Below are 16,824 nucleotides of genomic sequence, written 5' to 3' on the forward strand. Positions count from 1 at the left end.
AGGCATCCTTTTTCTAGGCTTAACACAGTGGATTTAGCTATTAACTGAGTCAGCATGCAACTTTTAATCATGCCTATTAAATCAATGAGTTAATGTTATGCAGTAAATTCTCTTCTGTCATTTACAAAAATGGTATGTATTCCATTTGTAAGGATTAATCTGACTTTTGGTAGTGGTCGACACATTTGTCAAATTGGAAATGAAGCTTCACATTAAAGAGAATGCTCAGCAACCTGAGAAGAAGTAAGCATGACAAAAGACTGCATACAAGGGCATAAATTGAAGTGGGAATGAAGCATACAAGAGTCCTAGTGAAATAAGCTTTCATAAAAAAAAAAACTACACAAAAGGGGATAATTAAAATCACTACCGGGGTTTAACCAGGAGAATAATGTAGAAGTATGCATATTTTAAAAACCTGCACTTGGAAATATACTTAAGTGTGAAAACTACATCTAAAGAAAAACAGAAAAAAATACTAGAAAGAACTACATATAAGGCATAGTTAACACAATATTATATGCCCAAGAAAATGGAAAAAAATTGAATGCCATTAAATGGCTTTTAACTGTCAAGACTGACATACACTCACCTCTTTCAAACTAACCACACCTACAAGACGCCCAGTGTTTGTCACATAGGCATGGCCCAGACCCAGCAGGGAAAATAAAGAATGCACCTGTCAAAACACATTGACTATGTGCAGAAATTATGACATATTTGTAATGTTCTTTCATGTTGCAGAATAAATGCCCAAAAATGTATAGCTGTCATATTCTAGGATAAATTGAAACAAATGCTTAAGAGTTTTAGGTTTTGATAAGGTGATACCAATTAATTATGCTGTACTTTATCACCTTATAATATCCAGTTAATTGCATACCATTCAGTCTATAAAGTGTAGCCATGTTTTGTCCATGGTTAGATATGTGTATTCTATATATATATATGCACATTCATACTTTTTTTTTTTGAATTTCATATATATGGCCTGGTAATGTGAAGCATTGACAGCTTGGCCACATGTTAGAATTGCACACGATACAAGCATATTTAGTAGTGGTAATAATAGATGAAAAACCTAATATATTGCCACCATCATATGTGCTAGCAATATTCAGTATGTTGCTCAGGTATAAATATGCAAGGAACAGAAATTGCACTTTGGGGCATAAAAGAAAGAAAAGAACAACTGATTTACAAATCACACAATCATCTGCACCTAATGGTTAGCACAGGATTTGTTTGCGAAGTTGACATCTATAGTTTGTCACTTTACAGTATAGTCAGACATGCAAGAAAGGATCACAGAAATAGACAGATGATGCCACGGAAAGCAGAAGACTGACCTTATGAAGAGATGTGCGTTCAACAAGCTGGAAGGGCGCTGGGTCAATCTGCACGCCCTCCCAGTCCACAGGCATGGATAGTTGTGAATTCTCCCATTCTTCTTGCTGTCAACAAATAAAATGCATAATCAGTTATTGCCTTTAAAACACAAGGCATCCTCGATGGTGAGGTCAGTGTGCTCTCTACTCTCTGCTTCATTATCATGTAGATCTAGCAATCTACAGTTGGTTTCATCTAGAGACAAGAGCTATTTTTAATTTATAATTTATCTGCTTTAATAATGACTGAAGATCTGAACGAGCTGTACAACAGTCCCTCTTAAACATCTCAGTCTGTGCAAAGAAGCTACACCATTGCATTTGCCATTTTTAATAATTGTGATCAGTTGAATTGATTTGGTACTTAAGAAAGAAATAGAACTCTGTCTTTCGTGATATCACTTTCAGCAGAAGATTATAGCCGTGCTTTAACAGTTCATAAAGCACCAGACCTAAACAATAGAATCAAATAGATCTGTAATGCATGAAAGATAGCGCCACGTTGAACATCTTAAAAGTATTACATTGGTGGACTTGCATTCTTTGTAAAGCATCTTGAGGCTGTCTATTGGGGCTGGGATGTGATGCAATATAACTCTATTATTATTGTATTATTAATTATCATAAAGCAAATACTTATTTGCTAAAACTTTGCAAAGACTAAGAGTATACCAAGAACAATAGTCCACTCACCTCTTTCTGCGTCACCTCTTTTACTCTTCGGGCTTCTGGGGGCTAAAAGTCATATAAATATTGATTTAGATACAGATTTTTAACTGTAGGCAAAAAAGAAAATGAGGCTTAATCTATAATCGGCCGTTTCAGAATAAGTGAGGGAGCAAATTGCCTAGTGACCAGAGACTTAAGACACACACACACACACCAGTTTAGATACTTGTGTTAAGAAGTAGATTCCTCAATGTGACCCAGCTGTGGAATGGGTGTACCTTACCCAGAGGTTTGGGAAAGGCAAGATATAAATAAAATATTTTTTTGAAAAAATAGGAAATGAATGGGGCATTGTTAAAAGTAGTGCATAGCAATTAAAAAAAATAAATAAATAAAATCACTTTCAGTCAAACTTTCACTGAGTCACGAACTACACAAGCTAGAGAGAGACAGAGATGGGCACCACTATCACAAGAGCTGGCCCTGAGATGTGAGGCACTCATAGAGATTTTTTTAGGATTACAAAAAGAGGGATTCACTAGCCCTCTCAATGGGGAAAAGGGGGCCCATCAAAACAAACACATTTCACTGCTTTTTCTGAAAAAAATTTGACACACAGTTTAAAAGATGTTATTAATCACAAGAAACTGAAGATTTATTACAGGCAGATGTGTACATATATCTCTTTTTTCTTTTACTGATAAATCATCTTTTATCAACATTAGTCTGCAAAAACTTTTATTTGCAAAACGAATCAGTCTCATCGGTGCTATTAACTAATGTTTACATACTTTTCATCTGTACCATCAACGCAGAGGCTGAATTTTGTCATTTGCAATGTTCTTTGCTAACCTATTTGTGTGAGTTACATAGTATTCTGTTTTTCTTCTTTTTGCAAAATATCACAGCATCCCTGAAGCTGCAGTCAGCAAGTGATCCATTTTCACATTTTATTTTCATTTCCCATATGGTCATAAGGTTAGAGGACTAGTTTTACATTTTTATATTACAAGAAGAGTTTCAATGGCATGATGCTTTACGCCTACTCACCAGTTTGACTTTCTTCCCCATGTTGTTGCTGCTGTTTCTCTGAAACAAGATAAACAACTATGGTAACATATGAGATGGTAAATCAAAACACAAAAGTTTGAGAGTAAATTCTTTCTTTGAGACTTATCAGATGACATGACCATAGGAGATAAAGGATTACACTACCTCTTTAATGATCAAAAAGTTGTTTCTCGTGACAGTGAGATAGCATGTGCCTGGCATTCAGAGCACTCCACTAGTAAGGTGAGCAACTGCCCTCTAACAGTATAAAAGACAAAACGCAAGGCCAACACACCAGGTTTTTTTAACCAACACTCTACCTAAGCAGCGGGGAGGTCAGAAGGACCTTGACATCATGTTATCTGGTAAGTCTCAGAAAAAGAGAATTTACTCTCAAAATTTATTTCTTATTTGACCATACCACACATCACAGATCAGGTGGAGGTAAGACACAACTATCTGAGAAGTAGGAAGCGACCTGTTTTGCCACTGTGATTGGCAGCAACAGTGCTAGAGAAGCAGCATGTGCAAAAAAAGTCTCTCACAAAAGGAATCCAAAAGAACACTGCAGACAAAAGTCTGACAAGGCAATGTTACAATACAACAGAAGGCAAGGCAGCGCAAGCGCTGACATGTCCTGGGTGCACACATGAAACAACTGAGAAACCTGCAGAGAAGAAGACACAGGCAGACGCAACTAAAGACAGAACGACCGGTCTTGAGGAGACCTCTTAACACGGTCATCCTTTAAAGCTGAAAGCATCATGCACGATCTTCCTGCATCAACCAGGAACTTCAGGAACTGCAGACCATCTGGACTGGATCACACAGGCGAGCTGGCTCACACTTTCTAGAGACTGAAAGCAGCCAACCAAGGCATCAAAACTTATCCAGGAATGTTTTCACGTGTCATCCCCCACACAGAACCAACTCTGGAACTGCACAAAACTGGGTCAGTCGGGACAATAAGAATCTCAAAGACTCTTGTAACAGTGGCCAGGGTCAACAAGAAAAGTAAGGTATCCTTGACCCTGCAAAACGGAAATTCAGGAAATTAAGAAAAAAAGGTCCAGTGTCAAAAGAATTCCATCGAAAAACACAGAATTTTCTGTAATGTTATAATCTAAAACATCAATTACACTGCTGAAAAAAACACACATCTTTTCTCAAGGAAAAGTAGTCTGTGTCACAAGAAAAAAAAAAAGACAATGAAAGATCTGTAGAGATCTGAAAATGCCTGTTACAGGCAGTACTACTTGACAATGCACAAGTTTTCATCACAAAGCCTCACATGTTAAGACCACAGGACAGTAGCCATGGTAAAAAACTGGTGTACTGGCCTTGCGTTTGGCCTTTTATGCTGTTAGAGAGTAGCTGCTCACCTGACTAGTGGAGTGCTCTGCACACCAGACATGTGCTAGCTCACTCTCAGCAGAGACAACTTTTTGATAGCTAGTGTAACCCTAACTCCTATGGTCATGTCATCTGGTCCAGTCAAAGAAGAAATTTCATCATGATTAACATTAAAATTGTTCTGAAACTACAGATCTAGAAAATGTCACATAATCCAGGCATCTCTTTGGAGAGGTATCCAACGATGACCAGGTTTTTTTCAAGCCATCCATGAGTGGTCTAAAGTTACCACAAATTGATTTGTTTCATTACTCAATCTATTCTCTCTTGTTAACATGTTAATCCTGCAAGATTTTGATGATTTTACCGAGATCACTTGCATTCTTAGCAAAAACTGCAGGAGATAATGACACCCAGTGGCAATGTTTGACAGTGAAGCATTTAAGAAGAACACATCTAACCAGGATTCAAGTGATTTTATTGTTGTTTTGGAATCAACATAAAGAATGGTTGCATAAAGGTGCACTGAAAGTAGAGTTCTGAATGCTTAAACAACTATATACAATTATAGATATAATACCCATGCAGGTGCCTCTAACCCTCTTTACATTTTTTTGCCACCTCATACTTACAGCACTTGTGATTTTAAATGGTCGGTCTTCCATTCGGCCTTCTTTATGTCTTTTAGCAAGCTTCCTGTAAAACTGGTTCAGATCCTCTGTTGGAATATAAGATCAATTTTTTTTTTAAATCAAATAAAACATAGTTTAAACTCTCTTATGCCATCTGAGAAACTTGGTGTAAATCAGTTTGGTTCTGGCTGGAGGCTTGAAGTAGCAGAAACTTGAGTTACAAAGCAGTAGTTGACAGGAATGTAAACAGGTATGTGCTGTACATGAGCACATCCACTGAAGAAGTTCTAAGGCTTTGCATCATGTAATAATGCAGTAAAGGTGAACCTTATGGGTGTATGTTTCAGTTAAACAATGTGTACATCTGCCCATGCATAATTGCGTGACCCTTACACACCCTCTTTTTACATCTGCCACATTTTTCCTTTCATTAAAAGGTCTGATCTTTTATATCAATTCTGCTAACACAAAAGTTCAGTACACTGGTCAGAGGTTGGTACAACATAAAACTCAACAACATTTACCTTACCTTTCAAGTCACCGGTGCTTGCACGTCGAGTTAGTTTAGGAGAAGCAGATGGCTTTTTGAGAATGGAGTGAAGTGGTACATGGACTGTGTTGTAGTTTTTTTGGACACTGCTCTCAAGACTGTCTGCACTCTCTGCACTCTCTACACTTCTCAATGATAGTCGTGAAGGCTACACCAATAAGGACAAAATGTTAAGCCATTCACATCTAATCCTCATGTAAATAAAACAGGAATGACTAAAGAAGCTTTACCAATACATGAATGTAACAGTAATAGGCAAAACAAATACCAGCATTAAGGTAATCTTCAGATGCAGATTTCTGGAAAGACATTTTATGCATGGCATGTACAGCATGACAAGTAAACTGGCATGGGCAGTAGAATAGGAGTAATTTAAATAGGTTGCTATATAGGTGTATTGTGTCTGCAGAAGGTAGTCAAAAGAACGGTAGGATATATAGGATAGATAATAAAGATGAACCTAGCAGGTGCTTTGCTGCACAGCAGAGAAGGCTGTTTCCACCTATGTGTGTACATGGAATAAGGGCATCAATCCAAGCACATAGGATATAATAGCCTGGAGCATGACAAGGTTCCTCTTTACATTAGCCACTGTTTATTTCTAGTCAGACATCAGGTAAGACTCACCACTCGAAGTAGGTTAGGTGAGAGTTCTTCTATCTTTGGCTTCTCAACATCATTAACAATGTTTACTTCACGCTCATCTTCATCCACTCGTGTCACAGTGAAACGTGGGAGTGGTCTCTCCTGGGGAGTTAAATCTATGGATTCTATAGTGGGTGGAGTGGGAGGCCTGCCATTACTCTTGTCCATCAAGTCCACATTGTCATGGTGAATGATGACAGGCACATCTGGAGTGAGTTGAACAAGCAGCATGCGCTCCAGCTCATATCGCTGTATGGACCCCAGCAGGATCATAGAGCCTGAAAACATGTCAAGAGATGCTTTTACTGCTATCTCCATTCACATAAAGCCTGGATACTTTCACTGGACACCCTTAAAAAACACAATCTAATGGATATATTAGTAAATTATGGCGGGTAAGAAACAACATTTAGTTTCATTTGTTTTGCGTTTTGGGGGTTCTAAATGCCCCACAGTGTGCTAGTCAATTCTTTGCTGCAATATAGTAAATTGTTCTTTATTTCTTTTTGGTAGGTGATGGTTGGTTCCATCTGTGCTTGTGGTACTGCAGATGAAGTGGTGAGGAGGGAAATATAGTTTACTGTTATGCCTGGTAAGAAATACAGCAGGAACAAAAATATGCACACATAAGCAAGCATGCATATCCACACATGCACTAACTGCCAACACATAAGCAGCAAAATCTAATCAGTGTTTAACATGGAAAAGAACTCTGCATGTTATTAATTAGTTCAAATGCTTATTCACTTTCCTTTCATGCCATAAACACTTAGTCAAGACCCCATGTCACCACCATTAACACAAAATGTTCAGCATGTTACTACCTGGGCTGTCCACAAGGGGATATGCACGATGATATGTGTTTAGCAATAAGTTCTGAATATCGATGTATCTGGCTGTAAATGGCACATATTTGACATCGCGAATCATGAAGTCCTCCACAAACAGTCTCCAAGTACTGCAGGGTGAATCAACAGGAAAAACATGCTTACAACAGAATAATAAGGGCATATAATAGAAATTAAATGATGTATGCACATTTGTGTACATATATTTTATACTATTATTAAACATCAAACTGTTAACTACCACCTACTAATAGTTGGAGAAAAGTTGGGGGTTTTTTTATTTTGTGCTTCGTACCTACACTCATCTATAGTCTTAACAAATTTTTCAAATTTTTTTTTTTCTTGCCTTTTTCCACAAGAGAACAACTATAAAGCCTTCTTCACACTTACAGAACTGATGTTAACTGGTGTTCATAGAACTTACTTTGCCTTAGATGTTTGGATATCAGGTAGGTATGGCAGGCACCTTAACCGTATAATGCTGTCATAAAATGATGGCTGCAGAACATTTGCCACTGCATTTGCAATCAAAACTGCTAGCTGCAAGAAAAGCAAAAGCACATCAATACAGACTAAGGGGTGAAGAATAACAGTGTAATTTTGTATCTGGCTGTTTACCTAGAACTGCTACTGAAGCTAGAACTGCTGCTGAAAAATCTTTAGAGGAATCTTGCTGATGAAAATGTCTCACTTGCAGCACCTGGCTCCAGTAATATTGACAAATATAATTAGCAAAGTTATTTTGCTATAGCTACTGGATAAAGGTTTTCTAAATAACTAATTTTGTCCATGATACTGTAGATCATAAAAAAGACAAAGTGGTTGCTATCATGAGACTGGATTTTAAAATACTCACAACTGCTGGCAAAACATGACTGATCTGTCCTGTCACCTCAAACACAATAACTGATGTTGATATTGTTCTGGTCACACTACCAGCAAATGAAGCAGCACCTACATGTGAAACAAAAGATTCAGTCTATGTATTCAAAAGTTTACCAGATTATCCATGCAAATATATTTTATACACGTTTATTCTGCTCTGGACTCAAAACTAGAATGCCTATAAAAATGTCTAGATGCAACATGTTCAGTGCCATTCAAAGCAGCATTGCTTTAACCAGGGCTTCTGCTAAGGCTAAATTCTTTGGGGTCCCAGGGACCCCTTCTTCATATTTTTAAGGGGTCCCTGTTCTTCGTCCAAATTTGAAGGGGACCCCATTGACGAAAATTGAAGGGGTCCTCCGAACTTTTAATGCATACTGTACGCAATTTTTTGCGTAAGCAGAAGCCCTGCTTTAACCTTCTTTACATGTTTTAACAGAGAAACATAGAGACTACACAGCTCACTATGAACCTCATTTGTTGTCATGAACCAGCCTGGTTCAAAACCAGAACAACAGGGCCAAAGTCCAGAATGATAAATTATAGAGGGACAGCAATCGCCCTTTGGTGGTACTAGGCTGTCGGGTGGACAAAAGGGCCAAGCATGGTTCATTGCTGTTTATCTCTTCTAGAATTAGTTGAGCCTGGTAATCATGGCCGCTTACGTCAGGATGGACCTAGTGCAGGGGTAAGGCCGAAAGAGGGACTGCCATTATCGGTACAGGGGATCTCCCAGGAAAAGAAAGACCAGCATGACAGAAGATCAGGATCCATCCGGTAATTGTAAGACTGGTATATCTAACACTGGACAATGGTGTTTGTTGTCCCTGCAATCAAATGGACGCTGATAGTGAATGGAGAGCTAGGCCGGTTGGTATCACAGTACAATTTTTACTCGAGGAGATGAGAACAATTAAGCTCACCAACAACAGCATACCCTCCAGGTACAATTTTGCGAACAGTATCTCCTGATGGTATGCCCTCAGGAAACCATGCTGCCATGCTCTCACCGACCAGACGGCCAAATCCAGCTCCTGCAGAAGAACACATTTTCAAGGGCACAGCAAGAAGACATAGCCTCTCAAACACATTCTTGCTAACTAGAATGAAATTCTCTTCAGACCACACATTATTTGCCTGTGTCCAGAACCTTCTATTTTCTGTCATACCATACTTCCCTTTATCCACTTGCTTCACTAGCATAATAACACTTTTTCCAGGCCATTCCTTTATAAAAGCATTTTGTTCTAATTAACTCTTTTTTTTTTTAAACATGACTGTTCTAAATATGCACAACTCCAACAGGCTGATTCCAGTTTCTCCCCTCTTGGGTGAACCATTGCTGAACAATTAATTAAGGTGCAGAGAAAAATGCACCTCCACAATCTGCTGCACACTGAATACAGAAACAGGGTATAGGCAGCCTACCAACAGCAGCTAAAAAGCAAATCTTGGAAGATAGAAAGCTCACCAATAGTAAACACAGGAACAAAAACACCAGCTGGTAGAGGCATGGTATTGGAGAAAACAGCCATCACAAACTGCAAGCAGAAACATTTTCACACTTTTATCTCCAAAAAAACCCTAACAAACTGCTTCAGTGTGCTTACAAGATTAAATTACTTTGCACCCCACATGCTGAGATTTACAAGATGCCCAGTGAAATGCTAAGGACTTTTTATGCCAGACCTTACTTAATTGTTCGACATAATCTACTGCATTTTAGTGACCTCTTCCAATGAAAGGTATACCACCTGGATTAATGTCATATAACAGTTTCTACTGAATCAGCCTTTATTACCTTATTTTAAAAAAGCTCTATATTAGAACTTTCTGTAACAACAATACCTGACAACCCATAAAAAGAAACCGTGACTTTTTTGCCTAAGGACAACTGCTTCTAATCCCACCTCACAAGCAGTTAATTTCTCTGAGCGATGTCAGCATGTGAACTTCAGCTTTATTATTTCAGCTGCTAAATCCCACTTTAAACAATATCACACATCTCAGCTAAAGAACATTTTAAATCTGAAGAATACTGCAACTATATGATGAACCGAAACAAGCAGCCTATTCATATTTTACTCTAATAGAAAAGCTCTACCTAAATCTGCATAAATTAAGAACAAGATTTCTTACTTGAGGAACCCTAAGAGCTGTCAGTGAAAATTATAAGACTAACATTCATGATGACAAATAAGAGAAAGGCAAGTTATGATATTAGTCAGGAGATGCCGTCAGTGAAATGTACTGACACGGACATAGGAATGTATATATGATGTAAAGTCCTGGATGCTTCAAAACAGACTGCAACTGAATGTCGATAAGACTCAGCTGCTACTTAATTGCCCAAAGAAATTTCTGTCATCCTTTTTTAACTTGGTCCCTGTCTATAAACAGCTCAGCTATTCCTTTCTCCACCTCTGTCCGCAGCTTGGGTGTCATTCTCGATCAGCGTTAAGACTTTTCATCAGCATACTTCTCATGTCTGCAGAAATGCTTACCTTGAACTTCATAGGATCGGTACAATTCGTCATTATCTCACCACTGATGCAACTTAAACTCTAATCTGCACCTTTGGACTATTGTAATTCTCTCTTAGCTGGAATTCCCAAGTATCTTCTTGACAGACTTTAAAGGACCAAGAATAATGCTGCTCACTTCATCTGCAGATTATCTAGATATCAACATTTATCACCTATCATTTACTCTCTTCACTGGCTGCCAATCCAGGACCGTATAGCCTACAAACATTCCACTTTGACTTACTCTGCTGTTTCTGGCACTGGTCCTCTGTACCTCTCCAAACGTACTCCTATCTACACACCTACTCGACCTCTTCACTCATCTTCTGACACCAAGCTTCTGTGAGTCCCACTAAGACAAAGACGTATGGACAGAGGTCTTCCATCTACCATGTCCTATCAACTTCTTGAAACAGATTACCTGTCAGCCTTCATCACTCTGATTCTCTTACCACTTTAAGTCCAAACTTAAGATACATCTTTTCAGAACAACTTCACTGTGACCTAACCTGACCCTGTGCGTGCATGAGGCGTGTCTGTATTTACTTTGTATATGAGTAACATCTGTAGTAGGAGTGAGTTTGTCTGTTCTATGCGAATATGGGTGCATGGTTATTTATGATCTAATCTATATATCATTTACAGAAAGCACTCTGAGCAAAAAGTTTTTGAAAGGCACTATATAAATTATCATTATTATTATTGTTAAATGTATAACACTAACATTCATGATGACAAATAAGACAAGGGTGACGTAGATATTAGTCAGGGGGTGCTGCCAGTGAGACAGAATAGTTTCCTCATTTAGAGTTTCAGTTTGTCCTGTCGCCCATGTCATGTTGCTAAACAGTTCATTGATGGCTCGTTTGTTGGTGAGCTGCAAATAAACACACACAAACACTTTTGTAGAAGCTCTACCTAATAAAATAATTTATCCAAAGTTTTAACAGATCTTTTAACTATTTAAGTTTGTTAATTGTTCTTCCCAGTTTTATTACAGATACAACTGATCGTAAATGAATACTTCTCTCAATGCGACCATAGTCTAATGATCTGGATACGATCAATTTGAGGAGACCTTAATCCAATTTAATCCAGAAGACTTCTGTGTATTAGGCCAAATTCAGTTTAAGCACTTAACCTTACCCACATTCTAGTGTAAATAAGTTTGAGTTGAATTCCATGTTTTTATTTGCATTTTGAAGGGCTTTCTTCTTTCAATGTTACAAAATCTGTCCTTTTCATCCCCTCTGCCCTCCTCTCTCTCTCTTTTTCTCTGACTCACTTGTCCAGCAAAAAACTGGCCCAGCCCAGGAGGGAATGTAAGAGATGTTATGACTAAAGTCACAACTCCTGGATATATAAACCGGCTGAAATAGAATTGAAATTTCACACAGAAAATTACTATTCAACATAAAAGAGTAAATCAAAACTTCTACTTAACTTTCCAAATTTGCATAAGTTTCTTTTCAGAAACCTCCAAAACTAAAACATTAGAACCCTGTCTCTATACAGCCACATCTCTGCATAAATCAGTTTCTTTATAATCTTGGAATAGAATATTTCCAGAACCAATTACTATATTCCAAATAATTTAAATATACCAGTTGATGGCTAGTTTACATGTCTACAACATTTTACATACAAAAAAACAATCATATTATGATGCAGTCAAAATACTATTAAGGTAGTAGAGAATTTTCACATAGAGGATAAACACAAATAAAACATTAGAGGATCACTAACCCTAAGACACACAGTAAAATCTGGTTTAGGATCACACCACAGATCAGTATACTCACTTTTTCTGTAGAAAGGCAGACAACTTCTTATGCTTACGCGTGAAAAGAACAACTCTACGATGCATGAGAATGAAAAGAGCACCAGCAAATCCACAAGCAATACTGGAAAATGTAATCAAACAGCAATAATTATGTCAGACACCTACTGATGTTGTTGGTAACCTCAAATATACAATGAATAACCACAATCAGACTTGTCTCTTTTCCATAAATTCTTTCGAATCATTAAAGATGCATGACTGCCAAAGCAAAATCTACACTTTTTGTCACTTTTACACTGAGTATTCTCTCTACGACTGTCACCAATACTTTATGCATCACTCCCTCATATGCCATCAAAGCATCATTTAGACGTGCTGCATATAATTAAATGCTGTACTGTAAGTCTAGTTTGGAATGTAATTCACATACTAACCTTTGGATATGCATATTCTAAGCACATTCTCTGCCATTAAAACTTTTTAGTACAGTTTTTACAAAACTGGTTGATGTCAAGTTTGTGTTAGTTACCTCTGCTAAATCTACACAAATTAAGTTAATTTTTCTAGTGACTAGATTATGAGATTTGTCCTAATTATCAACTGTACAACACAGACATAAAATGCCACTTACCCTATGGCACTAAAAGCAAACAGTTCCAGAACATCAAAAGGAATTTCTGTTCTAAGGTTTGTCTTGAACATAGCAGTTATTGTATCTGCAACATTTAAAGTAAGTGTAACATCACAATACACCATATGCAGGCACGCTCTGATGCATGTGTGTACAGGTATACCTCTCTCAAACCTTCCACTCATTCTTCTACATCAGGGGTTGGGGAAATTCCAGCCTGATGGCACCATAAGGCCCTTGGGCCGTATAAGCCCCGCAAAATTATTTGGTCAGGATTGGCCAAGGCAGCTGCAGGCAGGACTTGAAGTTCAATAAATCAAGGAGCTTTTTTCAAGAAGCAAATTTATATTGACTCCTGATAATAACCTAATTTTTAAGCAAGCAACTTCCAGTATGGGATAGACAGGACCTATAAGAGTTCATGGCATGACAAACATGTATGCTTCTTGTCAGCTGCCTACAGCACGTATTATGGTGATTTAGAGGATATTCAGTACCAGACTGGGGTGTACATTTTACAAAAGAGTTAACACACTGCTGCAAAACTACTGCCTGACAAAATATAGATTGCTAACTTTTAAGTTCATAATTTCATATGGCCACTGAATGATGTTATAAATATCCTTACCTTGATCTTTGTACCAGTAGTCTAGAAGGCGAAATACTAAGGCCCCACAGACAGCTGAATAAAATCCTCGCCAGTAGTTTCGTACAGCAAAATAGCTTGAAGTAACCTCTATGCTAAACAGGACACCTGCCATGTACAATGCACTTGTGAAAGTCACACAATGATGCCCCTAGTCTGTGTAAGTAATGACAATAGTACTCTCAATAAATCAGACATTAATGCAACTTTTCTAAGCACAGTGTAATCTACACATTGCTCCTAGCCATATAAAAAAGGTATTCGCAAGCTAAAACAGACACCTCAGATAGATGATATGCAAACATTTGAAACAAACCAAAGCAGGTGAAGGCAAAGATGTTTGATTGATAAAACTGATGAAGACGGATCACCAAAATAATCTGTTACCTCCATTTTAGAACAGAATGTACACCCTTACCACCTATAGGTGCTGCATAAGTACAAGCCACACCTACAGCACATGCAGCAGCCAACATCTCTGACCTGCGTGATTCATTCTGGAAAGAGAACAAATTCTACATTCTACAAACAGGTGTTAATGGATAAGCATAAACACTGCTGATAACAGGTTATTAACAAGAGTAAAGGATTTCTACTCAAAGTACATCTATACAATCAAGCCTGGTCGAATTCTTTGCCTAACATTTTTAACATACTCATAATCCACTGGAAATACCAGGAATTTTCTGACTACTGGCAAAACTTGTCTCAGAAGCACAGCACCATGCAACACTGGACATGCAACATGGGCAATAAAAAGCATTCTTAGAAAAGTACTGGAACTAAAAAGAACTGGTTAGTTTGTCACAGATATAAAAAATACTGCAAAAAGAAAGAACTGTCTAGTTCAGTGGTTCTCAAAGTTTTTCGGACCACAGACCACTTTACTTAAGTAAAAACTATGCCAGACCACCAAGGCCTAAGTAAAAAATATGGCGGACCACCAAGGCCTAAAAATCAGTCTGTACTATGAATTTCAAATTTAAATTGCCGCATTTGTTTCGTTACAATTCAAAACTAAGTCTCCTTTTGTAAAAGTAGTATAGTAATAAGTTGACATAAAACTACTTATACCTCGTTCTTTGTAATTAAAATGTTAATGCGAGGAATGTGTCACTTTTAACATCACTTTGCTGACATATGACGACTGTCAGCCGCGGACCACCTGACTTATGCCCATGGACCACACTTTGAGAACCACTGGTCTAGTTCATTAAGGATATCAAAATTCCAGTGTGATACCCATGACCACCCAAACATTTGAATGCAGAAAAAGGAATGTACTAGTTCTGTCACATCAATGTTTTCCATTGCGTACTAACCTCATAAATCCCAAAAGAGAGCTCCAAATCAAATAAAGAAAATCTGCCAAGAAGGTATATAAATGTAAATGATTTGGATCTGGAAACCCTCAACAATTTTAATTGATGGTGGTGGTATTTGTCTTAAAATCATTGCTTTTTTTAAACACTTCTTTCACATGTAATATTACCTCATATAATCCTTTGAAAGAACTGAAAAACTTGCTTAAAACTGTGGCTACCATACTGGCAACATGGACGAATGGACCCTGTGGGCACAAGTAAGGTAAGGCAACTGTTAGCACACTCTCACGTCAGACACATTACATTACAGCATGATGCACACACAAAATGCCATCAACCAGGAATAAAAATAACCACATCTAAAATGAAGAAAGGAACAGAACAAAGATCATAAAGCATATGCACAGAGCATAATGCTTGTCAGATTGCATTTTAATAAACAACAGAAAGCCTGGGAAAGGGGGGAATTGGTGTTTTATGCCAAGCCAGCACCTAAGACTATATCACGGTAAGGCAGCCAGGCCTGTAAACAGATGCTACATGTAGAGAAAGAACAGCATGCCTGAGACGAGAGCTGAACCCAGGACAGCCAATCTTCACTGTATTAGTGACAGGCGCTAACCGTTGTGTCACTGAACTGCCCAATAGATAGCCAGTGTAGTAAAGTGTGAAATTAGTACAATGTGTTTAATGGATGAAGGTTGTTATATGTGCAACTGAGGAAGAAAATTCAGAATACTGCACTTTCCTCTAATATGTTATGCCCAGATTTAAAATATAATGCCAAAAGAAAATATGTATGCATGTGTGCTTGTTCATTTATTTTGGCCTTGAAAACAAATGCTCTAGTCAGCAGAAGGTGTCAGTTATGCAAAACATGTTTTCGAACACATATCAGACAGACAGGGTGTAATCATGTAAAGTATGTTATCTATGTTTTATTTCATGTAAAGTACGTTAACTACATCTATGTGCAATATCTAATGTAAAGTATGTTCAGAATATCTATATCTTATTTCATGTAAAATATGTTAACAATATCTGTGTGTAATCTCACATAAAGTACGTTTATGACCGCTTCACGAGTTATCTCAGGTAAAGTGCATTAGCAATATCTATATGTGTAATATCTCATGTAAAGTATGTTCATGATATTTATTTGTGTTATGTAAATATGTTAATAACTATGTGAGTTATTTCATGTCAAATATGTTAACGATATCTATATGTTATCTCATGCATAAAATGACAAAATAATGCTGCATCACCTCTTTTCCAATGGGAAGAGTACTACCTAGCGAGGCACATAGGCCCACAACTTTTGCAACTAGTGTCCGAAATGTCAGGTATTCCTTTAGAACAACTCCTCTTAGGATAGTTTTCATTTCTGGAATGCCAGAACCTGTGGAGAAGTAAATATGTCAAGACAATCTGAAAGCCCTGAAGAATACCTCTTTAACTATTAGAATCACAAACTCACGTCATAAAGTACTCAGGGATGTGCATAAATGGAATGATCTGTTTGTTTCAGTGTATGTATACAAACCTGTCTTTCTTATGATCAAAGTAGTTTGATTAAACTAAATTAGTTTAAAATCAAATATCATGGCTTGTAGACTTTCTATGATGAAAGACTTCAGCAATGAAAGATATAAAGTAATGAGCATATTGCAAGACAATCATTTAATGATGAACATAAAAGATCTGAGATCTCTATCATCCAGAATAACAGTGCTGCTTTGAAGACTAAAATACTATAGTCAAAATAATTATAATCTTTCATTCTAAATGCAGAATACAACTGAAATGCTAGCATGCTAACATATAACTACTCATTTGCACATGTGAGACTTTGACACTGAAGCAGACAAAAATAAAATCTCAGGAAAATAAA

At 37.5% G+C, this 16,824-nt stretch overlaps 1 protein-coding gene across 1 annotated transcript in view; it reads right to left on the reverse strand.

Moving 5' to 3' along the window:
• The window catches only part of LOC112556384 (chloride channel protein 2-like), a 29,805-nt gene that overhangs the window by 5,342 nt on the left and 7,639 nt on the right, over positions 1–16,824 (reverse strand). Inside the window, exons 5-24 of the mRNA XM_025225346.1 lie at positions 16,199–16,332; positions 15,098–15,175; positions 14,024–14,102; positions 13,588–13,713; positions 12,960–13,044; positions 12,348–12,449; positions 11,831–11,915; positions 11,270–11,422; positions 9,492–9,561; positions 8,944–9,054; positions 7,992–8,089; positions 7,560–7,675; positions 7,112–7,245; positions 6,270–6,565; positions 5,622–5,790; positions 5,093–5,178; positions 3,108–3,146; positions 2,082–2,123; positions 1,350–1,454; positions 593–679 (exon numbers count right to left, since the gene is read on the reverse strand). Of these exons, the coding sequence (XP_025081131.1) occupies positions 593–679; positions 1,350–1,454; positions 2,082–2,123; positions 3,108–3,146; positions 5,093–5,178; positions 5,622–5,790; positions 6,270–6,565; positions 7,112–7,245; positions 7,560–7,675; positions 7,992–8,089; positions 8,944–9,054; positions 9,492–9,561; positions 11,270–11,422; positions 11,831–11,915; positions 12,348–12,449; positions 12,960–13,044; positions 13,588–13,713; positions 14,024–14,102; positions 15,098–15,175; positions 16,199–16,332 (2,195 nt within the window). The remainder of the gene's footprint in view (positions 1–592; positions 680–1,349; positions 1,455–2,081; positions 2,124–3,107; positions 3,147–5,092; positions 5,179–5,621; positions 5,791–6,269; positions 6,566–7,111; positions 7,246–7,559; positions 7,676–7,991; positions 8,090–8,943; positions 9,055–9,491; positions 9,562–11,269; positions 11,423–11,830; positions 11,916–12,347; positions 12,450–12,959; positions 13,045–13,587; positions 13,714–14,023; positions 14,103–15,097; positions 15,176–16,198; positions 16,333–16,824) is intronic.

This window comes from Pomacea canaliculata, linkage group LG2 (genome assembly GCF_003073045.1).
Source record: "Pomacea canaliculata isolate SZHN2017 linkage group LG2, ASM307304v1, whole genome shotgun sequence".
NCBI classification, from domain to species: domain Eukaryota; kingdom Metazoa; phylum Mollusca; class Gastropoda; order Architaenioglossa; family Ampullariidae; genus Pomacea; species Pomacea canaliculata.